The 26,506-nt window shown below is 40.2% G+C and overlaps 1 protein-coding gene across 2 annotated transcripts in view; it reads right to left on the reverse strand.

Annotated features, from left to right (window-relative positions):
* The window catches only part of SLC25A43 (solute carrier family 25 member 43), a 42,609-nt gene that overhangs the window by 12,806 nt on the left and 3,297 nt on the right, over window positions 1-26,506 (reverse strand). Inside the window, exons 2-3 of one of the 2 annotated variants that reach the window (XM_079123431.1) lie at window positions 22,920-23,161; window positions 20,388-20,527 (exon numbers count right to left, since the gene is read on the reverse strand). In XM_079123431.1, coding sequence (XP_078979557.1) covers window positions 20,388-20,527; window positions 22,920-23,161 — 382 coding nt within the window. Of the gene's footprint in view, window positions 1-20,387; window positions 20,561-22,919; window positions 23,162-26,506 lie in introns of both variants that reach the window. The other variant, XM_079123430.1, reaches the window with a different exon arrangement.

Here is a 26,506-nt window from a genome sequence, read left to right on the forward strand (position 1 = left end):
TATCATCATATGTCCAATCAGTGGTCACATTTCTTCAATTATTTTATAATTGTTTTCTTTTTCTTTCTTTTGTCCTTTTTTTTTGTTTTTGTTTTTGTTTTTGCAGTGCTGGGGATAGAACCCAGGTTTTGTGCATGATAGGTTAGCAGTCTACCACTGAACTATACCCCCAGGCCCTTAGAATTATTTTCTAGCTTCGAGTTGGATTCTTCTCCCTGCCTTGTGTTCCCTTAGCTTTTTGTTTAGGCTTCTGCTGTGGCATAGTTTACCCTGTATGATTTATCTGGGTACAAGTCTTTATGGCCCCTCCCAACCAGGAGGCTTCTGCAAGCGGGCAGAAGCCTTCGGGGTCTAACACACTGCACCAGAAATCTCAGACACTCAGTGACTGTCAGATCATATTCCCCTAGATATCAGCATCATGAGTAGCTTTTCCCAAATGTGGCAGCTTACCTGTGAGCAGGCCCAAATAACCCATGTGAATGGTCATGAAATAAAGAAATGGCCAATGCTCACTGAGTGCTAGGTGTCAGTCATTACACTGAGAGCTTTATATGTACCATCTCACTTAATCCTCATAAAATCCTTATTAAATGGATAGTAGGATCTTATGAGCCCTATTTTACAGATGGCAAAATGGAGTTTGTGAAAGGATAAATGCCAGTCTCCATAGTCACAGAATATGAGCTAAAACATCCATCAGAATCTGGGTCTGTTTGATTAAGAGCCACACTCAAATATTACCTTAGCCCTTTGCACAGTTGTGACCATCCATTACCAGGTAGACACAGCTGCCATGGCATGTATACTGAATGCATTTTACTTTTGTGTGGTACTGGGGATTGAACCCAGGGGTGCTTTCCACTGAGTTATATCCTTGGCCCATTTTTTTTCTTTTTAATTTTGAGACGGTTTCACTAAGTTGCTGAGGCTGATCTTGAACTTGCAATCCTCCTGCCTCAGCTTCCCAAGTTTCTGGGATTACAGGTGTATGCCATCATGCCTTGTTGAATGGATTCTTTATGCAAAGACTGGAGCTTTCGGCATGGTATGAATAAGTGCCTCTACAAGTGTATTAAATGGGTGTCCAGAACATAAAGGCAAGCATGTATTGCTGGTCATCCCCAAAGGGTGAAGGGATGATTAGGATAAATACCAGTGCTTTTCTTTTTCTGAGTAGTTTTTAAAATATTATTGTATTTTTATACTTTTATTTATTTTCATGTGGTGCTGAGGATCAAACCCAGAGCCTTGCACATGCTGAGCAAGTGCTCTACTACTAAGCTATAACCACAGCCTATACCAGTGCTTTTCAACCCTTAGGTGCATATTAGCTTAACCAGGGAAGTTTTATAAGTCATTAATGGCTGGGATCCACCCCTAGTGATTACCATTTAACTGACTTAGGGTGAGTCTTGGACATTAGCATTTTTACAAGCTCAATCTCCAGGTGATTCTGATACGTATCCAAGTTGATACCCATTGGTGTGGGCCTTCCACAGCACATGCGGCTCAGGGCTCAGACCATCAACCTGCTAAACACACTAAAAGTGCCTGGGAAAAGCACAGGGGCCCTGAAACTAGACAGCCTGGAGTGACTTACTAGCTCTGGGACCTTCAGCAAGTACCTTGGCCTTTCTGAGCCCCAATTTCCTCATCTGTAAAGGGGGTAATAATAACACCTACATTATCAGATTATTGTCCATATTAAATGATTTAATACATGCAAAGTCCTTAGAACTGTATTTGACTTATAGCAAGCACTAATGTCATTATTATAATTTCTAAACTTGGAGAAGAGACAAGTATGCTAAGGACCAAACCAACCTGCTACACTGGAATGCTAGATCGCCATTTGCCCAAACAGTATCTTGCTAGTAAAGAAAAACAGCACATCAGGCTGCTAGCCACAAGGACCTGTATTAATTCCTCCTTCTATACAAACCCAGGCAACTATCCAGGCTAATAAAATGTAGCTGTCTAGTTCAGATTCATAGCTCTCAGGAGAATACTGGATTCCAAAGCATGATATCATCTGAAAAAAATCAAGGGAGCCAGGCCTGGCTCTGCCACTGTTTGTGTAACCTTGGCCAAGTCATATACCTCTTTGAACCTTTGGAGCCTCATTTGTCAAGAAAAGAGATTGAAATGAAATGACCTTGAAGATCCTTTTCAGTTCATACTCCTTGATTTTGGCCTGACTCCTTGCTCCTTCCTGCCTCTAAGACCTCAGTTCTGCCATTTCCTCTGTCTTGCTAATCTGTTTTATTGATCAGGATAAATTCCCAGCCCTTCCTCTGGAAAGTAGTCTCAGATCCCCAGACTAAGTCAGGAGCCTGTTGAACACTTTTGGTTACCCTGTATTTTTTCTTCAGGACACTTAACACAGTTTGTTATGATCTATTGTGCAATTATTCCTTTCATGTGTCCTCCTACCCCCATTACCTCACCTTTCTAACTATAAATACTATAAGGGCAGTGATAACATCTGTCTTGACCACGGTTTTATTCCCTAAAGTCTACCAATATGCCTGGCACATAGTAGGTGCTTATTATATATTGAAGAAAAGAAGGAACAAACTTACCGGAGATGAAAATCAAGAAAAAATACTTCAAAGCACTTGAATGTTTCTGTGACAAACTTCATAAAGGCCTTCCAACAGAGGTAACATTTTGGTTACTCATTGTTTCTTTCTTTCTTTCTTTCTTTTTTTTTTTTTGCAGTGCTGGGGATTGAACCCAGGGCCTTGTGCTTGCGAGGCAGGCACTCTACCAACTGAGCTATATCCCTAGCCCGGTTACTCATTCTTTTCATGAATACTGAAATAATTTAATCAATAATTAATTAACCTAGTTTTTGGTTCTGGGGAATTGAACCCAGAGGTGCTTTACCACGGAGCTATATCCCTACTCCTTTTGATTTGTATCTTGAGACAGCATCTCATTAAATTGCCTGGTCTGGAACTTGTCACTGTCCTACCTCAGCCTCCCAAGTTGCTGGGATTACAGGTGTGCACCACCATTTTCAGCTTAAACAATATATATAAAGATGTAAAACACATATATCCTTTGATCAAAGCAATCCTACTTGGAATAATTTATTCTACAGATATATCTGTACATGTGGGAAATGATGCATGTTACAAGGATATTTGTTATAGCATCTTTAGTAATACTAAAAGATTGGAAATAATCTAAATGTTCACAAATGGGACTAAAGAAACAGGTCATCATATTATGGAATACTATATCACAATTTAAAAATATGTGGCAGCTCCATCTGGACTGATATGGTGTCATCGCCAAGATACAGTTTTAGGTTAAAAAAAAAACCAGGGTGCAGAAAAGTATGTGCAGTATGCTGCTGATTACCCTTAAACAAAAGAACATAAATGTGCATGTTTATATGGATCTTTGCATACACCATGTTTGGAAAGATATAGATAAGAGACTTGTAACAACGATGTTTTCTCTGGGGAGAACTGGGTGGTTAAGGAATAAAGGGTGGGAAGGCTTAGTTTTCAATGTATACTTATGGCACCTTTTGGATTTTGTATGGTGGGCTCAAAAAGTAGAATATTTAATTGTAAAGAGCTTTAAACATATGTGACCTACCAAGAGGATACAGACAACCTAAATGAACTGATAACAAGCAATGAGATTGAAGCAGTAATAAAAAGCCTTCCAACAAAGAAGAGCTCAGGACCAGATGGATTCTCAGTTGAATTTTACCATCTTTAAAGGAGACATAATGCCAGTGTTATTCCATGAAACAAAAGGCAGGGAACACTTCCAAACTCATTCTACAAAGCCAGTATCATCCTGACACCCAAACCAGATAAGGACACATCAAGGAAAGAAAATTACAAAGCAATATCCCATAAACATAGACGCACAAGTCCTTAATAAAATACTTACAAATTGAATTCAACAACATATTAAAAAGATCATACATCATGATCCAATTGGTTTCATCCCAGGATTCAAGGATGGTTCAATATTTGCAAAATCAATAAATGTAATATACCACATAAATAGAATCAAGGTAAAAAAATCACATGGTCATCTCAATAGGTGCAGTAAAAGTCTTTGACAAAATCCCTTCATGATTAAAAACACTGAAGAAACTAAGGATAGAAGGAATTTGCTTCAACTTAACTAAGGCTGTATATGACAAGCTAGCATCATATTGAATGGGGAAAAATTGGAAAGAATTTACTATAAAATTAGGAACAAGACAAGGATCTCTACTTTTACCACTCCTATTCAATATAATACTTGAAATTTTATCCAGAGAAACTAGGCAAAAGGAAGAAATAAAAGGGAGGCCGATAGTTAAGGGAAAAAGTCAAATTTCCCTATTTGCAGGTGATGTGATCCTATCCTTAGAAGATCCTAAAGGCTTTACCTGAACACTTATAATAATTAAATCCAGCAAAATAGCAGGATACAAAATCTACATAAAAATCAATAGCTTATGGATGTATATGATGGTTAATCTGGTATATTCATATATGTACATAAGAAAGTTAAGTCCACAAGACACTAATTAAAAAAACAAGTACGTAGCAGAAAGATCAGTAGAGCAGAGGGAAGGGAATAGGAGAGGAAGGAGGAGAGGGAAGGGGAAGTAATGAGGACTGATTAAAACAAATTATATTCCATGCTTTTATAATTATATCAAAATGAAAACTTATATATAACAGAAAAGAACCAATAAAAAGAAAAAATCAATAGCTTTTCTATAAACCAATAGTGAACCCATTGAGAAATCAGGAAAATAATTCCATTCACAACAGCTTCAAAAAAATAAAATACCTAGGAATAAATCTAACCAAGGAGGTAAAAAAACCTCTACAAGCAAAATTTTCAGAAAAGTAAATTGAAGAAGACACTAGAAGATGGAAAGACCTCCCATGTTCATGGATAGGCAGAATTAATATCCTTAAATGGTCATATGACCAAAAGTGATCTACAGATTCAATGTAATCCCCATCAAAATACCAATGACATTTCTTTATGGAACTAGAAAAAACAATCCTAAAATTTATATAGAACAAATTATCCAGAATAGCCAAAGCAATTCTGAGCAAAATGAGTCATGCTGGTGGTATCATACTACCAATACTAATGTAATTTCAAATTACATTACAGCGTCATAGTAACAAAAACTGCACAGTACTGGCATAAATACAGATGCATAGACCAAAGGAATAGAACAGAGGACACAGAGACAAATCTACACAGCTATAATGATCTGATTCTTGACAAAGGTGCCAAAAACATCAGAGAAAAGACAGCCTCTTTAACAAGTGGTGCTGAGAAAACTGGATAACCATACATAGATAACGAAACTAGATCCCTGACTCACCTTGCACAAGTCAACTCAAAATGGATCAAAGATCTAGATATAAGATTAGAAACTTTGCAAGTGCTAGAAGAAAACAGGATTAACTTTCCAACATATAGGCAGAGGCAATGACTTCTGAATAGCATTCCTCTAGAATAGGAAATGATAGCAAGAATTAGTAAATGGGATGGCATCAAATTAAAAAGCTCCTGCACAGCAAAGGAAACAACAGCGTGAAGGGAGAAACTACACAATGGAGAGAATCTTTGCCAGCTACTCTTGTGACAGAGGACTAATATCAAGAATGTATAAAGAACTAAATAAACTCAGTACCAAAACAAAAAAAAATGAATACACAAACAAATAATCCATTCAATAAATTGGCAAATGAACTAAACAGACACTTCTCAAAAGAAGTAGTACAAATGGTCAACAATTATGTGAAAAGAGATTAAACATCTTTAGCCATCAGGGAAATGCAAATAAAAACTACATTGAGATTCCAGCTTACACTCCAGTCAGAATGGCAATTATTAAGAATACAAATAATAATAAATGCTGGCAAGGAATTGGGGGAAAATGAATCTGTATACACTGTTAATGGGAATGTAAATTTGTATAGCCACTATGGAAATCAGCATAGAGGTTCCTCAAAAAACTAAAAATCGAACTACCATATGATTCATCTATACCACTTCTTGGTATTTATCCAAAAAAATTAAAGTCAGCATACTTTAGAGATACATGCATACCGATGTTCATCATGACACAATTCATAGTAACCAAGCTATGGAACCAGCCTAAGTGTCTGTTAACAAATGAATGGATAAAGAAAATGTGGTATATATACACAATGGAGTTTTACTCAGCCATAAAGAAGAACAAAACTATGTCATTTGCAGGGAAATGGATGGAACCAGAGAGCATTGTGTTAAGCAAGATAAGCCAGACTCATGAGGATCTCATAAAAGTAGAAGGGACACCATTAGGCTAGAGAAAGGGGATCAGGGGAAAGGAGAAAGGGAGGGTAAGGGGAAATATAGGGGAATGAAATTGATCAAACTACATCATATGTTTGTATGAATGTCATAATGGAAACTATTATTCTGTATAATATACACCAATAAAAAGGATTGATACAGAAATGAACACATTGACTATTTTATCCTCAAGCAGTAACATAATAGCAAAAGTTCTTAGAGATAAATTATTATTATTATTATTTTTAAATATATTTTTAGTTGTAAGTGGACACAGTACCTTTATTTTATTTTTTATGTGGTGCTGAGGATTAAACTCAGGGCCTCACACATGCTCGGTGAGTGTGTTACCACTGAGCTACATCCCCAGCCCCAGAAATAAATTATTTTTGATCAGACCATTAAAATAAAAAATACCACTTATTCTAAATCAGCAATCTCTTGGTTTTTCTATTTTAGTCTCATGTATAGTTATGTGCTTGAATTTTTCTAAGCTGCTAAGTAATTTTAGTAACTTATTAGAATGAGAATTTATAGTAATGTCTTTAGTTTTTGCCAAAGATTATGGAAAAGACCAGACATTAGTCTAGATTTTAATAGACTATTTTTCCTAATGTCACAAATCCAAATGGCTAAGATACACTTTTTTTTTTTTTTTTTTTTGGTACCAGGGATAGTACCCAGGGGTGCTTAATCACTGAGCCACATACCCAGCCCTTTTAATTTTTTTTTTTTTTTTTTGAGAAAGGGTCTTGCTAAGTTGCTCAGAGCCTTGCTAAGTTGCTGAGGCTGGCTTTGAACTCATGAGCCTCCTGCCTCAGCCTCCTGAGCGCTGGGATTACAAAGATGCACCACCATGCCCAACGCTAAGATTCACTTTTAAGATCTTCTATACACAATAAGCTTTGTTCAAAACTTTTCTCCAGAGTCATGCCAGTTTGTAAACATTGAAGCCACAATGACCTACTTTGATGGTTGAAATGTTTTGCTTCAGGAGCAAAGGATATGTTTTGTGAAAAATGTTTACATTAAATAATACTATTATTTTTTTTCAAAAAGAACTTTAAGAAGGAGAGATAAAGTCAGGCACAATAGTGCACACCTGTAGCCCCAGATATCTGGGAGGCTGAAGCAAAAGTATCACTTGAATGCAGGAGTATGAGGCCAGTCTGGGCAACATAGCAAGACCCTATTCTGAGAGGGGTTTGTGGGGACAGGCAGGCAGGCAGGCAGGCAGAGACAGACAAAAGGAAGGGGAACAAGCAGAGAAAAGAGCCTGCCAGCTGGAGCAAAGAGGAGGTCAGAACCTTTCAATTTGTCATTTGGAAGTGAGCTTTATCTTCTGTAGATGTGCAGTATTCAACCTGAAGACAGAGCTGTCTAATTTCCAAACCATCTGAGACATATATATGTGGAAGGCAGTTGTGGTACACTTGAATCTCTTGGCAAATTCCCAATAATCAAACAAAAAAAGCCAACGAATTGGAGCAAAAAGACCCTTCTATCCTGTGAGCCACATGACCCATGTTTCTCTTGGCATAGCCACGACTCAAATAGATGTCCTCCTACAGCTAGGAAATCCCCAGTCGGCAGTGGGGATATTCATACAAGTTGGCTTTAGGCAGCTGCCCTCCCAGCACAGCATGCCTATGAGATTCTCTCCTGTTCCCTCAGAGTGAATGTTTTCCATTTTAGCAGCAGGCCAGAGTGATGACTAGCTGATCACTAAGCCTGCCATCGCCATGGGGGAAGTGAGCAAATGACAGCAGGTTAGTATTCTGCTTGGGCAGAGAGAAGAGATAGAGTAGGTTCCTGTGTTGCCCCTGGGGTAGGAGTTGGAGAAGTCTAAAGGGCACGGCTGGGCCTGCTTGGAGAAAGCAGTTCAGATGCAGGTGAGCAAAACATGCTGTGGCTGAGGCCCAGTGCAAGAAAGCCCCATGCAGAACAGCCATGGCCAGCTTTCAGAAGAGCCAACTTCGAGAGTGTCAAAACTTGACTGAAGGTGAGAATGTGTAAAGAAAAAGATTTGGTAGATGACAGTTTTTAGAAGGCTGGGTATATCCAGATATAATCATGACTTTTGTATGGTGGCCTCTCAGAAAATGCTTATTAAACTATCCAAACAAAAGAATTAAAAAAAAGAATAATGAATTCTTTTACCATCCCTGCTCATCATTAGTATAGAAAGAGGGCTGACTGAGGTTTTATGATCTGGGCTCACGTGTGGGTTTAGAGTAATCACAGGAAACAAACACACCTGGACTGGCTTTTATAATCAGGCCTTCCATGCATAGATTCTGAAGAGATGCTCCAAGCACATAAAAACACCATTGATTATGTGCCTGGCTCTGGATCTGCAATAACTGAATTCAATCTTTTCTATAGGTGTATGAGGGAGGCACAATTCTCATTCGTATGTTTGATAAATGAGAAAGATAAGGCTCAGAGAAGTTGTATGGCTCATGGAAGTTTATGCAAGAGTAAGGGGTGGACTGGGACCCAGAGTCCATACTGTGATCCATTGAGCTAGTCTGTCCATTAGAGCCCCAGCGTGAACACAGCCACTAAAAACAAACAATTGACAGTTATGTGAAAAAAGGAGGTGAAATTGGTGCTTCATTTCCAAAGCTGGCTAGAAGCCAGCGCAGGGGTCAGCAAACTTCAGTCTCCCCACCTCCTCAGAGCCAGGGCTTCCTATGCATGCTCATGGCCAGCTACAGGACCTACCCTGGTTGACAACAGGCACTTTCTGGACCCTTTCTTTCCCTTTCCCCTACCACTGTCTTCGCTCCCACTCTGGTGGGGAGGGAGGTGGGCTGAAGCTCCTATCTTAGCTGCTGTTACTGTTCAAGTGGAGCTCAAAGAAGCCTTCCTAGCACAGGTGGTCATTGTGACTCCCAGACCTTTATCCCTTCAAAGGATCAAGTCAGCGGGGACCAGGAGAAAAGGGCAGAATGATTTTATATTCAGTGGAATTAGGAAGGCTCCTCCCAACTCCCTCCTTGCCAGCTCCCTAGGGACAGTCTTGTTTCCATGATCAACAACTACCATCTCTGAAGTATTTAGGGCACTGTATACCTTTTGGAAAAACAAGGGGGACAGTTTTCCTTTCCCTGCACTTTAATAATGAGGTTTAAAAAAGCTACCTTGCCTAAGAAATATCCAGGCATCTACCTGGATTTGAAAAGCATCCTTTTTCTTTGACAGCCAAGGCAATGCCACTTACTTAGGCAGAAGTTAGTCCTCAAAGGGAGCAGACCTCAAAGCCAGATGACAGCGAGGAATTAATTGAAAATGCAACAAAGGTAAGGATCCCATCCTCTCTCACTATCCTGAGAGATCAGCCCTCAGCAATGTTTGTACTTCCAGGTAGTTAGTCGGCTCTGTTCAGAAAACAGAGGTCTGATCCTACTGAGAATAGATGCTATGCCAACCAAGAGAGGTTGCAGGAGGCAGAAACCCTGAAAATGTGTTAGCATCTCTTAGCCTGGGTGATGACAGCAATTTTCTCTCCTCTCCTGGGGCTTTGTCCCTGTTTCCCCAAGGGCTCAGAGAGCCAGTGGGGCTTTCTTCCCAATCCTGAGCAGCTAGGGTTAGTCCGGCCAAAGGGTCCGTGACTGTCGAATGATCTATGCCTGTGGCTCACTGTTCCTCATTACGATCTGATCTGACAGCTTCAAGTCAAAGCTGCCAATTTGGCCAGCATTCTGTTGCCAGGCTGCCAGGGACTAAAGCGAGCCCCAGGACAGCCCCATTTTCCTAAGATTTTCTTTCTCTCACTTGAGTTAACCATTTCTAGGCCAATGTTATGGTCTGAAGGTTTGTGTTTCCCCCAAATCCTAGGATGAATCTTGACCCCCATGTGATGATAACAGGAGGTGGGATTGCTGGGAGATAAGTAGGGCTCTACCCTTGTGAATGGGATTAGTACCCTTACAAAAGAGGCCCCAGGGGATGGCTCTACCCCTTCCATCATGTGAGGACACAGGGAGAAGTGTCCCCCCTTCCCAGAACCAGGAAGCAAGCCCTCACCAGACACCAAATCTGCCTTGTCCTTGGACTTCCCAGTCTCCAGGTGTGAGAAATAGATTTCTGTTGTTTATAAGCTACCTAGCTTTTGGTATTTTTTTAATGGCAGCCTGAAGGGATTAAGACAAAGTTCTTGCCTGTCAGTTTCTGAGCTTGTGTGCTATTATTTTTTCTCAGCTCCTCTTGCATGGAGGATTTGGGTTCCTCATTCTCAAGATTTGGCTTCCCTTTCCCTCATTCCTTACTCCAGCACCAAGGGCAAGGGAACTAAAGTAAAAATTAAACAATTACCTAGCATCTAGGAACAAGTCCTTGGATTCCTGGTGGACAAAGGAAGGGCCTGAGGAAGAAGAGACCCAGGTTCAAGTTCCAGCTCTACCACTTATCAGCCATGTGTTGTTTTGGCAAATGACCCTCTCTTGCCTCACTTCCTCATCTATAAAATAGGAATGATAATGGCACTTAGTTGGTAGGGGTGACAGAAGATCAAATGGGCTAAGAAACTCCTTTGTACAAATTAAATGACCAATATGGTAGTTAATATTATATAGCTATAATTTTTTTAATCCTGGGGAGGCATTCCTGTCAATACCTTGCCTGACATAGTTTGTCTCCGTGCTTACCCTGACAAAAGTCTCTCCACCAAAGAAGAGCACAGATTTTCATACATTCATTTAGATCTGGTCACAGTTACTGAAAGCAATCAACTAACAAATATAAATTTGATGATGCTGTAATTTTCCAAGTACTTCTAGGTACCACACATAGTAGTGAGAGGCTAGAATGGAAAGAGTAAAAACCAAAATGGTGTGAAGTTTTTGTCCTCTGTCCTTCCAGCACATTTGCCTGCCTTGAGCTATTATCAGCTGTTTGCCCTGAGCTGCACAGAGCCCAACTGCTAAGGTAGGGGATGGAAGGTGTGCATTGTCAGAGCGAAGCACATAGGCAGTCTCGGGCAGGGGACAAGCAGAGGTTTTCTTGGGCTGAGAAGGCAGGCTTGTGTGCTCTTACCTTCAGCTAGGGTAGGTACAACTACATAGACTTGGGCCTCACTCAGCAACAGCTAAGGTTTAATTTTGTACTTGCAGCAAGATCTTCTAAGCCTACCCTACACTTATTTATTTTGGTACCAAGGATTGAACCCGGGGGCATTTAACTACTGAGTTTCATCCCTGGCCCTTTTTTATATTTTTTAAAATTTAAAGACAGGGTCTCACTGAGTTGTTTAGAGCCTCAATAAATTGCTGAGGCTGGCTTTGAACTTGCAATCCTCCTGCCTCAGCCTCCAGAGTCACTAGGATTACAAGCATGTGCCACCAGGCCTGGTTGAAACTTAATTTTTTAACAAGTATCAAGTGCCCGCTGTGTGAAACTGTGTATTTTGGGGATATACAAATGTGTAAGACATACTTCCCATAGACAAAGAGCTTGCAATTTATAGAGAAAATAAGGAACACAAAAGATTATAGTACAAGGAAACATGTGACCTGGGCCATAAGAGAGCTCTTCAGATTGACTATCCCTTATCTGAAATGCTTGGGACTAGAAGTATTTCAGATTTTGGATTTTGGAATATTTGTATATAAGTAATGATATCTTGGGGATGAGATTCAAGTATAAACATGAAATTCATTTATGTTTCATGTATATCTTATATACACAGCATGAAAATAATTTATGCAATATTTTTATTGTGCCTGCATTTTTGCTGCAGCCCTTCATATGAGGTCAGGTGAGGAATTTTCCACTGGGGTTATCCTGTCTGTGCCCCAAAAGTTTTCGATTTTGAAGCATTTCAGATTTCAGACTAGGGATCTTATCTTGTAGCAGGGATGAGCTAAGGTCCTTATGAAGGGGGAGACCACTTCTGCTTGGGGAAGTGAGTGATGACATCTGGAGGTGGCTGTGATAGTGAAGAGACAGCAGAGCAATGGTGCTGAGATGGGAAAAGATGGGGGCATGGAGAGATATGCTAGGGAAAAGAAAGTGACTGGATTAGAGGTCACATACAGGCTAACAGCATCAATGAAAAGGAGTTATTCAACCACAACCTTTTGGAACAGAATAACTCTGCTCTTGGGTGGGGTGTGGGGGAGTCCATGCAAACCCAGCATCCACAATTGTGGACAGAGCATGTCATTTGTTAACTCAGCCTCCTGCCCCAGAATCCCTATTCCACTAGCCTGCAGCCGCTACCCTGTGATTCTACATCCATTGAAATAAGATAGCTGTTTTAGGAAAGGTCAATATATTTATCAAACCAACACAGGTCAGGAGAGACAGCCCTCATTGAGGCAAACTCAGATGAGCCTTTAAGTAAACAGCAGAGATGCTGAGGCACAAGTAGTCACTTGAACAAAGGCGGGGTGATTGGAATGTAAAATACAGTTATTCTTTAGGGCTTGGGTGAGGGGGACTAAGAAGATCACTTGGATGAAAATGGAGGCTTGAGTAGAGCAGAGGTCATTAAAAGGCATGTTTTGTTTAGCCCAGTCGGTACTTAATTGTTATTTGTAACACTGAAAAACTGGGAGCCCTTACGTAAAAATCTGGATTTTAGGCACTCTTGAAAACTAGGCCTGCATTTCGAAATGGCATCCATCCTTTGGAGAAGAGCAGCTTGTGGCTTGCCTACAGCCTCCACTGGCTCATTTCATTCCTTTCTACTATCCATATTTAAATGCTAATCACATTTTGTGAGCACAGTGAAATTTAGCTCTCCAGAATGCTTTCAAAAGCCATGATGGCTCTGAGCACATTTGAAGGATTATTCTTTAGGGCTGAGTGCGTGTTCTCTGGGTTACTCCACATTCTCTTTTCCATGTTACTTTTGAGTTCCTACAGGCATTTGATTTTGCAACTTCTCATACAAAGGGCCTCTGTGTGATGAGAATCGCAAAGTTGGTAAGGGAACACGCGAGGCCGAGGGGCTCAGCCTTTATTCTCTAGGAGCAATAAAGAAGGACCAACACAGGCAGATCTTAAGAAAATTAGTCTGGCAGAAGCCCATGGGCCAGGCTGGAGGGGAATGAAATGAATATTGACCTTGGAGACAAGCTACCTGGGCTTATATCCAGTTCAGTTATTGGATGATCAACTAGTAGGCTGCAGAACCTTTCTGTGCCTCAGTTTTGGCCATCATAAAATGGGCTCAATAACAACAGTGCCCACCTCATAAAGTTGTAAGGATTAAATGAGATAATGAACATAAAGCCCTTAGGACACTGCCTTCTATAGCCTAGTATTGGATGCTTATGATCATTTTTTGAACGAATCCTGGAGACCAACTTGAAGATTGCTGTAATAGTGTAGGTATGAGCTGATAAGGATTGGGACAGGGGGCAAAAATAAGAAACCTGTGTGGGAGAGTTAGGAATGAAGAAGTGACCAAGCTTGACATTGACTGGGTCAGCAGGAAGACAGTCAAACCTGACTTCTGAATTTTCAGTCCGCTTCACTGGGACAGTGATGGTATTGAGATGGAAAACTCTGGAAAACGAAAAAGAAATGGAAACCTCTGGGTTTTTGGGAACAGAGAGGTCAGTTTGATACTTATTAGAGTTGATGGTGGTGATGTGATGACTAAATGATAATGTTTGGCACACTGTGAGAACTGTGGTATCGGGCTCAGAGGGAGGTCAGGGATGAAGACAGAAATTTGAGCATGAGAAGCAACCATGTCCAATCTAGCAAAGGCACCTCGGTTAGATATGGAATCTCTATTTGAGCAGGCTGGGGCCTCTGTTTATTCACTGACCATGTGTGTTCTGCTCAGTCAGCTGTGCCACTCGGATACTACCTTTGTCCTTCATCTTATGTGCTTTCAGTTCAAATGCTGACCTGGCCCAATCGTGCTTACCTTGTGAGCTGTGGTGATGGGGTCAAAGTCCACTGGGGTATAAAGCAACAGGCTGACACTTGGTTTTATGTTGTTTTATGGAGACACCTAATATTGGCAACAGGGGAGAGTGTCAGGCAGAGTTGTGTGTGGATCAGGCTTGGGCCTGCTGCCTCCTTCCTGATTCTTTCAGAAGGCCTGTCAGGCTCTGAGGCTCCTGCCTTCTTAGCTGCTCCCTGGAGTTTCAGGGCAGTGTTCCCCCACCTATCAACTTCTCCTGTTTATGCACATGTCCCCACAACCATATTCTTGGGACTCCCTGGTCCTTACTAGGGGCCCAGGTTAATTACATAAATTAATCTTTGTCAATATTTCCCCCTCCTTACTTGTTTTCTCAATACACTAAGTGCTGCCAGTCTCTTCTGGCCCAGATCTGGGCCAGTTGTGGGAGATATAGATAAAAGGGCTGAACTGTACCAGGAAGAGCTTGGACTATAATGCACAGACATGTGGAGAAAGGAATTTCAGACAGGGTGGTCTTAGAGTCCATGAGAGCACACCAGGTAGGGACACCTCAATTCATTTGTGCACAGGGTTGACCCACCCCCCTTCCCATCAGAAACATTCTATCAAAACATGCACATGCATAATTTATTTACCTCTCCATTCTCTAGCATGCCAGACAGGAGCCAAGGTAAGAAAAAGAAAAGAAAAAAAAAAAAAAAAAAAGGAAAAAAATGAGTGTAAGCATGGTGAAGGAAGGGCTCAGGTGGTTAAACAAGACTTCTGATTATTGTCATTAACATTCAAAATAGTTCCAACCTGATGTGGCATTAAATGGGCAGAGTGTATGTGTGTGTGTGTGTGTGTGTGTGTGTGTGTGTGTGTGTCTGGATAAAAGCCTATTAGGAGAATGAGACATTCAGACAAAGGGGCTAGTCAGTGTGGGAGATGAGAAAAATTCCCTGTCCAGTTGCTTGTCCACCAGACACCTGCTACTGATTTGCTTTGTGCTGGGCAGTGCAATGGGGAAGGTCAATGGAATGCAAATATTACCATTAAGTATGTTCAGGTCACAGGAGCCTGGTTGCCCTGCAAAGGTCCCTTATTACAAATTCTGCTGGCAAACACTGCCTACTCCAGTGAGGCATATAGTTCTTAAAGTTCGCTCTTCTTGGTGAATTTGGATTTTGTGGTTTGTCTGTTGTCATCATGAGGATAAGGATGATAACTGAACAGAGATCCCTGAGCTGCTGGCTCTAGTACCCCCAGATGGTGCTCAGATTATTTCCATTTACCGCAGCGACATCTAATGGCCAGAGAAAGTAATACTATGTTTGCATTTAAAAGCAGCCTGTGGTTTTGTTTTCGGTGTTAATTTTTTAAAATATTGTACGAACAAGGTATTATTATATTTACTAGCTCATGAAAAGTAACAGTTTGACTGCAACACTAAGAATTTCTTTTTATGTCTTTACGTGACATTTATGATGATATTCATAATTAGATGCTGATCCTATTTTGTGAAACAGCACAACTACCTCTTTGGATTTTTTATTTTTACAATTATCATGATTTTGCATTTATTTGAAAGCTTTTCTTGAAACTCTTTGTATGCATTATCTAGAAGGTTCCCATACAAAGGAAAAGATAATCAGGATCGCCCTCAAATAATCTACTTCTAGTATATCTTACCCCAGTTCATAGCAGATTGTTGTGGTCAGTGTATATTGTAGTACAGAACATATTCTTGGCTACTTCTCTCAGAGGAAGTCACTATTCTAGCTCCCAGGAAAATAAATGAAAGCTAAAGGTTTATGGAGAAGACTGAAGCCCCTAAGTCCCACATTGAACTTCATGAAGTCACTGAACTTCATCTAAAACCTTCCTCACAACAAGCACTACCTCTGCCCCTCAGTCTCAAAGCCTTGGTTTTGGATAGGTCAGCTAGGGGGAGGAAACTAAGCTCAGCAAATTTAATTATGCATAAGGAATACTAAATTATAAGAGGTGGCAGGAAGTGCTGGAGAGATGCCCTTGGCAGTGAGAGAAATTCTTAGGACCAGGATTTTGTGGTACTGGGGATAGAATCCAGGAAGGTACTACCTCTGAGCTATATCACCTGCCCTTTTTTAAACTTTTATTTTGAGACAGGTTCTAACTAACTTGCCAAGGTTAGCCTTGAACTTATGATCCTCCTAGCTCAGCTTCCAGAGTAGTTGGAATTATAGGTGTGTAGCATCACTCCTGGCAGGGCCAGGAATTTTAAACACTTGAGTAAAAGCTTGTAGCATATCATGCCTCCTTCCCAACTGATCCCTTCTTCTCATTTTATGTTTCTTTTTTTTCTGGTGCTGGGGATCAAACCCAGGGTCTAATCCATGCTAGACAAGTACTTTGCCTCTGAACTACATCCTCAGCCCTCAGTTTTTGCTTTCCTTTTTCTTGTCTTTTTTCTTTTTCTTATTTTGGTAATGGGGATTGAACCCAGGGTAACTTCACCACTGAGTGACATCACCAGTTCTTTTTATTTATTCTTATTTTCAGACTGGGTTTTGCTATGGTGCTTAGGGCCTCGTTAAGTTGCTGAGTCTGGCCTCAAACTTGGAATCCTCCTGCCTCAGCCTCCGAGGGATTATGGGCATTCACCACCATGTCTGACAACTTTTTTTTTCTTTTAAAAGAAGGTATCTTTTTTTAGAAAGAGCATAAATACCATCTGAAGAAAATAACTTTTCTAAGGGTTGAAATACGTGAAATTGCCATTTAATATGTCAAAATGTTGGATGCTGGCAATTTCATATGGTTCAACCTAAAGAAAGAGAACTAAAGGAGAGATATATTCCAGAAAAAGATGGAAAGTTTGGCATAATTTATTCCATGTTTATAGTTTAATGTAAATAAAGTTCTAAGCACAAGGTAATTCTAAAGTTTATCAGGAAGAGTAAATGACTAAGAGTAATCAAGGAAATGTTTAAAAAAAGAATTATGAAGATAAAAGCTATTATAAAGCAATAGTAATTGAAATAGCATGGTACTGGCACAAGAACAGTTGAACAGATCAACAGACTAGAATATACAGCCCAGAGATAGAGGCCCTAGAATATTTCTAATATTTTGCATGTGGTGAAAGTCATATCACAAAGCAAAAGTCATTAAAAATAGTACTTAAACAATTGATAAACTATTTTTTAAAAGTTAGATGACTGCCTCATATCATGCCCTATGTAAATTCTAAATGCATTCAAGTGTTAAGTGTAAAACTCTTAACAGTATTAAAAGAACATATAAAGCTGGGCTCAGTGGCACATGCCTGTAATCCCAGCAGCTTGGGAGGCTGGGGCAGGATGACCACAGATTTGAGGCCAGCCTCAGCAACTTAGCAAGGCCCTAAGCAACTCAGCAAGACCCTGCCTCAAAATAAAAAAATAAAAAGGGCTGGGGAATGTAGCTCAGTGGTAAAGAGCCCCCGCTGGGTTCAATCCCCAGTACCAAAAAAAAATGTATAGGTAAAAAATTATTCATAAGATTTTGTATGGAGTGGGCCTTTTAAGCAGAAAAGCAAAGTTAGAAAGAAAATAATAGCAATAAAAATACATACAACAAAATAGCAACCCATAAACAGAATTAGAGGCCAAATGTAAAACTGGGAAAAATATGTGCAATATGTGACATGGGTTAATACCTTTAATACATGAAGATTTCTTATCAATCAATAGAAAAATCTGAGTGTCCGAGAAAAATAGGCAAAGGACACAAAGAGAAAATTTATAAAGAAATACAAAGGGCCAAATGATATATGGAAAATGCACAACCTCACTGAGAAACAATAAGATACAATTTTTTAGCTACTAGGTTTAGAAGGATTTTAAAAGTAATGATAATATATGTTGAGAATTTAGAAGAGGAACCACTTTCCCTTTCCACTGGTATAAGTGTAAACTTACAAATTTTTGCAGTGCAAATTTCATTAAGAGCCTTAGAATAATTTATATCTTGTGAACTGTTTATCAATTTCTAGGAATACAGCCTGAGTACTATTGCAGGTATGAAATAAACACAAGGGTTTTCATTGCAATGTTATTATACTTTAAAATGAGAAAAAAATCTTACTATTTAAAAAAACCTTAAATATTTCAGGCACACCCATTTGGTGGAATATTATATGATAATCAAATACTTAAGAGCCTGGACCAATATCCATTATATAATACGTGGAAAAAGCAGAAAACTCATTTTTATATACCATCTGGACACAATTCTCTGAAAAGATTTATTTATATATATACCTACATTTGTGTATACATACATATACATAGAAGAAAAACTATTCATCATTATAATCCATGGGCTGATGGGTAATTTCTATCTTTATTTATTTATTTTGAGATGGGATCTCATTATGTTGCTGCAGCTTCCCTCACATTTGTGAGCTGAAGTAATTTTCCTGCTTCAGCCTCCCAAGTAGCTGGGCCTACAGGTATGCCACCATGCCTACCTATGGGCAATTTATTATTTTTAATATATTTCCCCAATTTTCTACATCCCATATGCATTACATTTTTTATTGTGGTCAAATACAAACAGCATAAAATTAACCACATTAACCATTTTAAGTATATGTGGAATACTTTTAAAATTAGAAACCATCCTATTAATAAATAAGCATGCACTAAGCAGGCTCTCAATTTGCACCCACACTACATTTATAACAATGTGACTATTATTTATCTGGTCAGGGACAGGAAAGAACCCAGACAGATGATAAGTGTCATAGACTGGAGTGGCAGAAATGAGTGTGATCATGTATGTTTGTCCAAAGGGAGCTTTGATAAATAAGTACTTTCAGGCTTTTTAGTGCTTAGGTAAGCAATGGCCCTGATCAGCAGAGAATACTACAGAGGAGAAGCAGGAAGTGGGGAGGGGCATTGAGCAAGCAGACAGACAAGTCAGAGTCATGTGGAAAAATGAACAACTGAGACTAATAATTTAAAATTGTAGGGACTGGGGATATAGCTCAGTGGGTAGAGTGCTTGCCTAGCATGCACAAGGCTTGGGGTTCAATTCCCTAGCACAATCAATCAATCAATCAATCAATCAATCAAATTGCAAGTTGAGTGCAGTCGCTCATGCCTATAATCCCAGCGACTATGGAGGCTGAGGCAGGAGGATTGCAAGTTAGAGGCCAACCTCTGCAACTTAGCAAGACCCTGACTCAAAAAAAAAAAAAAAGTAATAAAAAGGGCTGGGGATGTAGCTCAGTGGTAAAGCACTCCTGGGTTCAATTCCCAGTACCAAGAAAAAAAAATTGCATTAAACTGACTCCAAATTCATTTCTATGCAGCTCTTCAGGAATATATCACTTATATAAATCAGGATTTGTCCAGAAGAGGTAAGGGAGGGAGACAGGCAAGTCAATGGAGGTACAAGTTGAAGGGAGAGACCTAAGTTAAGGGAGGATTCAAAGCCACACACCTGCTTGGATTGGGAGCCTGCCCCTATTATACAGATGTGCCTGTGATTCCCCAGCCTTATTTGAACCAGTCTGATTTTTCTTTTATTGAAACTGCCTTATATTAAGACAAGCCTATTATTCACTTTTAAACCTCTGCTACTAGGCTTTTGCCTCTATGGTCTCTAGAAAAAATGCAAGTTCCCCAGGTAACAATTAGGACAAGGCATGGCCAATCCCACTAGGATGTGGCCTATTTTACCATTAGTCCTGCAGTTAGTCCTCAGTGAGGGTGTCAGGGACTATTGGATCCTTGCTGGCTACAGTTGTCGGCTTATTTCTCATCCTATGCAATCGTTTCACTGAGGCAAGGTACAGTGAGGAAGCAAGAGGGCTGCACATTCTTGCTGTGGATGTGGCAAGGAGAGGGTGAGTTAACAGGCTACAGTCTATATTCTACTCCGTGAATTTGGAGGAAGGAGAATCACAGTGCTGTATCCAGGAAGAGAGGACAGAAAAGGGCCTCATCCAGAAGCTTCATGAAAGACTGAGAACAGCGTACAGTATGAGGTGGCAGCTTGGGCTCAGGCCAACAGCCCTGAGGTTAGTAGCAGAAATGCCACAGAGTTGGCGTTTGTATAGTATCTGCATGAGCAGTCATGAGATCCTCAGAAACCTGTTGTTACCTACCCACAAACACTTCAAGGCATCATCTCACCTGCTACCATCACTCCTCACCTGCATCTTTCTCTTCACGGTGTCAAAGGGAAAGGAGAGGGTCTGGGTCACCACAGCAGCCAGACAGACAGTGGTAAAGTTCTGCAGCAGAGAGAACTGGTCTCGGGGTCCATTCCAGATCTTCTCCAGGTTCATGTAAACTAGAAGGGAGCCAGCGGAGAATGGGAGAGAACCTGCAGAGCAACAAGAGGCTGCTGTCTGGGGAAAACAGTGGCTTGAGAACATATATGCTGGGACACCTCCCAGCTAGCAAAGGAAAAAGGAGGGACTCTGGGCTTGTTGAAATCACTCTGACCCAATGAGTACCAGGGCACTCTCTCAGGGGATCACACACACACACACACACACACACACACACACACACACACACAAACACATTTATTTATTTATACTGGGGATTGAACCCAAGGGCACTTAACCACTGAGCCACATCCCCAGCCCTTTTTATATTTTATTTAGAGACGGGGTCTCACTGAGTTGCTTAGGGCCTTGCTAAGTTGCTGAACTGACTTTGGACTTGTGATCCTCCTGCTTCAGCCTTCTGAGCTGCTCGGATTACAGGCATATGTCACTATACCCAGCTGATTTCTATATTTTGATAGGGGTTGTGTTATTTGTCAAAATGCATCAAATGGTTCATTAAAGGTGAAGGTTTGTGTGTAGTTTGCTGTATATAAATTGGACATAAAAAGAACCATAAATATTGAACTTGAGTTAATAGTATACATTTGAAGTGTTTAGGGCTGAAGTGCACTGATATTCACAAGTTACGCTGAAATAATCAATAACAAAGATGGACTGAAGATTAGGATGGAGAGATATGCAATAAAGCAAGAATGTTAAGTGATCTGGGTGTGATGGCACATACCTGTCATTCCATTTGTTCAGGAGGCTGAGGCAGGAGGAATAAAAGTCTGAGGCCAACCTGGGCAACTTAGTGAGACCCTGTCTTAAAATTAAAAATAAAAAGGGCTGGGGGTATAGCTCAGTGGCAGAGTGCCCATTGGGTTCAGTACCCAGTACTACAAACAAACAAAAACAAACCCCAACAAAACAAAACAAAAACAACCAACCCCCACCTCCGCCCTGGCAAAACGATAAGTGTAGCATCTAAATGGTGGGTATATGGGTGTTTACAAGTCTTTTAACTTTTCTGGCAGTCTAAAATAAAGTGTTGGGAAAAATCACTCCCATAAAAGAAAAGTTAGTGGGCAGCACCTAATCACATTTTCGAGCTTAGAAGGGACGGGTCTGTAGCTATGAAAGAAACATTTTGTGAAAACTGTATTCAGGGAGGGTACCTGACATTGGATGCAGTAATATCAGGGCCCAGTGGGCACCCTACCTTGTGAGGCATCCTCACCTTTCTAGTAACTAAGAAGGTGAGCAAGTAATGCAGTAGGTGGCCCTCTTATAAACTTTGGGAGCCATCTTCAATTTACAGAGGGACTAAATTTCTTCCCCAAAATGAGATTTAAAAGAGGGGATAATACAAGTGGGATTGCTTATCATTAGACCAGGTAACATTTATTAAAAAAGCATATTAAAATAACTCACCAACCTCCCATTTACCTCTATTCAGAAAATCTCTGGGGAGCTCATGCTGTGCTGAGCTCTATGCCAGGTGCTGGGAATACAAAGGTGCAGGCTATACTTTCAGGAGATGCTTACCATTGAGGCAAGAGACATCTCAGAAAAACTAATAAGGTATCATCCCTGTTATGCATCATAATAGGGGCCTATACAAGATGCTTTAGGTACACAAGGATTGAAAGGATTCAGTTTGGGAGGATGAGGAAGGACTTGACAGAAGAGAGATCTTTTGAACTTGGTCTGGAGGAAAGGGTAAGAGTTCATTAGGCATCAAGAGAGTGGAAAGGCAGACTAGGCAGAGGGAATGGTATGTAAAAAGGAATAGTATATCTGGGAAACACAAGTCCTGTATAGCTGCACATGAGTGCAGATGGAGGCATGGCATGGGATGAGATAAGGTGGACTGGATTGGCAGGGGCAGGTTGAAAGATCTGAAATGCCATAAGGAATTTGACTTTCCCCCTTAGCTCAGAAGAGCCAAGGAAGGCTTTTGAAGAGGGCAGGTGGTGATGGGGCTGGGGTCATAGCTCAGTGATAGAGCACTTGCCTGGCACGTGTGAGCCACTGGATTTGATTCTCAGCACCACATAAAAATAAATGAATAAAAAAAAGGCACTGTGTCCATCTACAAGTAAAAATATATTTTTTAAAAGAGGGCAGGTGGTGAAACAATCAAATGTATTTGAAAAGATCATGCTGCCTGGCAGCAGTGTTGGGGACTGCTTTTCTACCACTATAGCTGAGCCACCTCTACTCTGTACTACTCTCTTCCATGGGATGTGACTGACCAAAGTTTAGGAGTGGGGTGTATGGTTATGGGATAGATAAAGTAATTGGCTCCACACAACCTTGATTTAACTGGTTACAAAGGTATATGATATATTCATATATGCAGAGAACATAGCCTTTTCTTGAAGAAGGTGAAATGTTCCATCTTACCTAAAATAGTGAGGGAAACCCCTCGATAAAGGGCCAGGAACCCTTCCTGTTGATAGACAGTAGAAAAAGCATGGAGGATCCCCTTGTAAGACGGTTCCAGCATGTTCTGCACAATCAACCGGGTTTTGATGAGGTCTGTAGGATATGTCACAATGGTGGAAACTATGCCTGCGAGACTCCCGGCCATAATGGAGCTCGGTTGGGAAATATGGCCTGAGTCATCTGTGAACAGCCCAACAAACCTGGGAGAAAATAGGGGAAATCCCAAAAGAATCAGATATGGATTGTGCTTCTGTGCTGTACAGTACTTCTCAAAATATTTTCCAGCATCTGTGAGTGCTTTATTTACAAGGTGATAATTTCTACTGTTAGAATTAATAGAGTAGAAATAATAATGTCTTTAAATCCTACTATATTTTTATAATGCTAGTTATTGATAAAGAAAAGGTGCCTAACCTTTCTATTTATATCTGTCCTAAATTCTTCCCACTTTATTTCAAGCAGTTTCCCCTTTCATCTGCATACCTGTCAAGTCTAGCTTGCCTGTGAGGTATAACACACAGAAGTATTTGGTAAATACGAAATTGGAATGTACCCTTTCCATCCTGTGAAAACTGAAAAGGAATGGAATTTCTTGAAATGATGTCTTAGCATCCCAGGAATTGAATTTTGGAAATAAAGGTTTAATAATGTTAAAGTTTTGTAGGAGGTCATGGATTTGGATTGAGCACCTATACTGGGCCTAACAGATCCAACTGATAGTTTAATCACAATAACTAAGCTCTGGCTGGCAGCAGAAGGTCCTATAGCCATCTAGTTAATTTATTAGGCTATAAATAACCAGTTAAGCTGCAACCGATTGATTAGTTGACTCAGTTGTTCTCTAGGCTTTCCTCCTGTTTTCCTATAAATGCTGTCTGATCACATTGTTGGTTGGAGTTTGCCAAGCTGGCTTGATTCTGGGAGCTGTTTAGTATGTGAATTTTGTATTTGTTTTGTTCAAATAAGCGCTACTAAATTTAATTGGTTTAAAGGAATCTTCCTTTTAACAATAATTATAAAAGAAGATGCTCTGTCTTACTAGTTACCAGAAAAATGAGAAACTAAACAATGACAAGATACCATTTCTCACGAAGCAGATTGGCAAAGATCAACAAAGTCTGATAATGCCAAGTGATGGTGGGAATGGGTAGAAAAGAGTCTCACCCATTGCTGGGAGAAATAGAAATTTGGCCACTTTGCAGTACCTAGAGAAATTGGAGAAACATCTATATTTATCCCATTAATTTCATTTGTATGTGTACACTCTAGAGAAACCCTTTCAAGTATATGTACGAAGACACATACTACAGTAGTGTTTATAAATATGAAAAACTCAAGCAACCTAAATGTCCATGGGTGAGGGGATGGATAAATTTTGGCTTTGTCATACCATGGATACTAAGTAACCATTACGATGAGTGAGCTTGGAACTATGTGTCAACATAGATAAATCATAAAAGCATAATGTTGAATGAAAAAAGCAAATTGCAGAGTGATATATAGTGTATGATAACCATCTTTTTAATTTAGAAACCCTTAAAGCAATATCTTACATTATTCATAATAAATATATATGAAGAAGTATAGAAATAGACCTCTGGAAAAGGGGAGAGGGAATGGAACTGGGAATGAGAATGAAGACAGGTTCAGCTTTTTCTGTTATGTCCTCTTATATCTAAAAAAGACATGTGGCTGCCCAATGCAGTGACCCATACCTGTAGCCACTCTGGGGGCTGAAATGGGAGGATCACTTGAGGACATTTGGTTTGAGTGTTTACTAGACTATTCTTTTTATCTCTCCGCAGTTTTACAATTTAGTTAAAATGTATTTGGGTGGAGTTTTACAAATGCAAAACATAAAGCTTCTCTGTTACAATTTTTCTAAGCAGGGGATCCCCAGTCACAAGGGCCCAGCCTGGCAGAAACTGTTACAAGGGGACTTCTCACAGTAACTGCTCCCTGGCCAGGAAGCAAAGCGGTTTTACTCTTTGCTGATGAAAACAAAATATGAAAGGGCTTGGAAGTCAGGAAAAATTATATTTTCTGCCAGAGAGTAGAAATAGGGAGCAAGATAGTGAGGGCTTGAAATAAAATAAAAGTGAACAGAGCTAGACTAAAATAAGTGCTTTATTTTTTTAAAAAATGAAAGCATCCCTAGTACTTTAGCTTTAAAACCTCCAGTGAAGAGGTTATTTTTTGCTCCTTCAGCTGCCAGCAGCCTAGGTCTCTGAGCATGATGAGTGAGTGTTAAGGTGAGACCATTTTAAAAGGTTCTAGGCTAGCGCTTCTGCTCCTAGAAAACACTCATTGATTAAAAACATTTCCTTCAAGCTATAGGAAAGTCTTCATTTTGTTAACCTACCTTAACTGTCAATTGAAACAATCCTTTGAGTAAACCAACTTCTTTTTTTGTTTTGTTTTTTGTTTTTGCGGGGGGAGCAATACTGAAATCAAACTCAGGAGTGCTTTACCACTAAGTAACATCCCCAGCCCTTTTTGAGACAGGGTCTCATAAGTTTCCCAGGCTGGTTCAGTGGTTAAGTGCTCCTGGCTATAATTCCTGGTGCAAAAACAAACAAACAAACAAACATGTAATTAAAGCTGGCATTCACCAATATACTATTTGCCTCAGTCTTACTGTCTGTATCCTTCCTCATTCCTCCCTCCTCCTTTGGCACTGCTGACAAGTTGGAGGGGCAGGGGAGATAGAGGAAGTAGAAATGCTTGATTGGATGTTGGTAGCAGCTGGAACAACCTAGAAGGTGGAGTTTGAATTGCCAAAAGAAATATCATTCATTCTCATTGTCCCACCCTTATTCCCCATTCCATTTGGTTACTTCTAGGACACTGATTAATTGATTACCCATTTGTTGAACATCCATAATGTGCCAGACACTGTGCTAGCTCTCAGCACAGATCACATAAGAGAGCTGAACAAGCCTGATAAGGAAATGACTGACAGGGCAACCAGTGAGAAACAGGCCGTTGGTCCTCTCAATGACTTGATCTAGAAGCAGAACCTTATCTTATGTCAGTCTCTTTTATGAAGTAGGGTCTTACTGTTAAATATACAAAATTAAAAAGAAGAACCAAAGGAAACCCTTTCTTCTTAGACTCCTATCATCCGACATAGGGATGAGGAACACCAATCTCTAATTAGAATTGCTAAGTCAAGATAGGCAACCCTGATAGGCCAGCAATGACGTTATCCTGGTCTCTACATCTTAAATGCTTGTCTGATTGGCTGGGAATGCTGGGGTTCCCATTTCTGTTCTTCCTCCCACCCCCACACAGACATACATGCACAGAAGTTTTTCTCTGGGAGGCTGGATAAGCTAGTGAACTGCAGTAACCCCTTCCTTTCAGCCAGCACAGACATTCCACACACCCTGGATTCATGTGATTAGAATGGTTAACACCTCAACCTAACACACGCTAGCAGCAAATATAGCAAGCGCACGCTCATGGAGTGGTTATTCAACAATGAAATGGTGCGGTTCTAAACAATTTCAGAGCAGCAGGGACACAAACCAAAGTTTTTATAG

This window comes from Sciurus vulgaris (assembly GCF_902686455.1).
Source record: "Sciurus vulgaris genome assembly, chromosome: X".
NCBI classification, from domain to species: domain Eukaryota; kingdom Metazoa; phylum Chordata; class Mammalia; order Rodentia; family Sciuridae; genus Sciurus; species Sciurus vulgaris.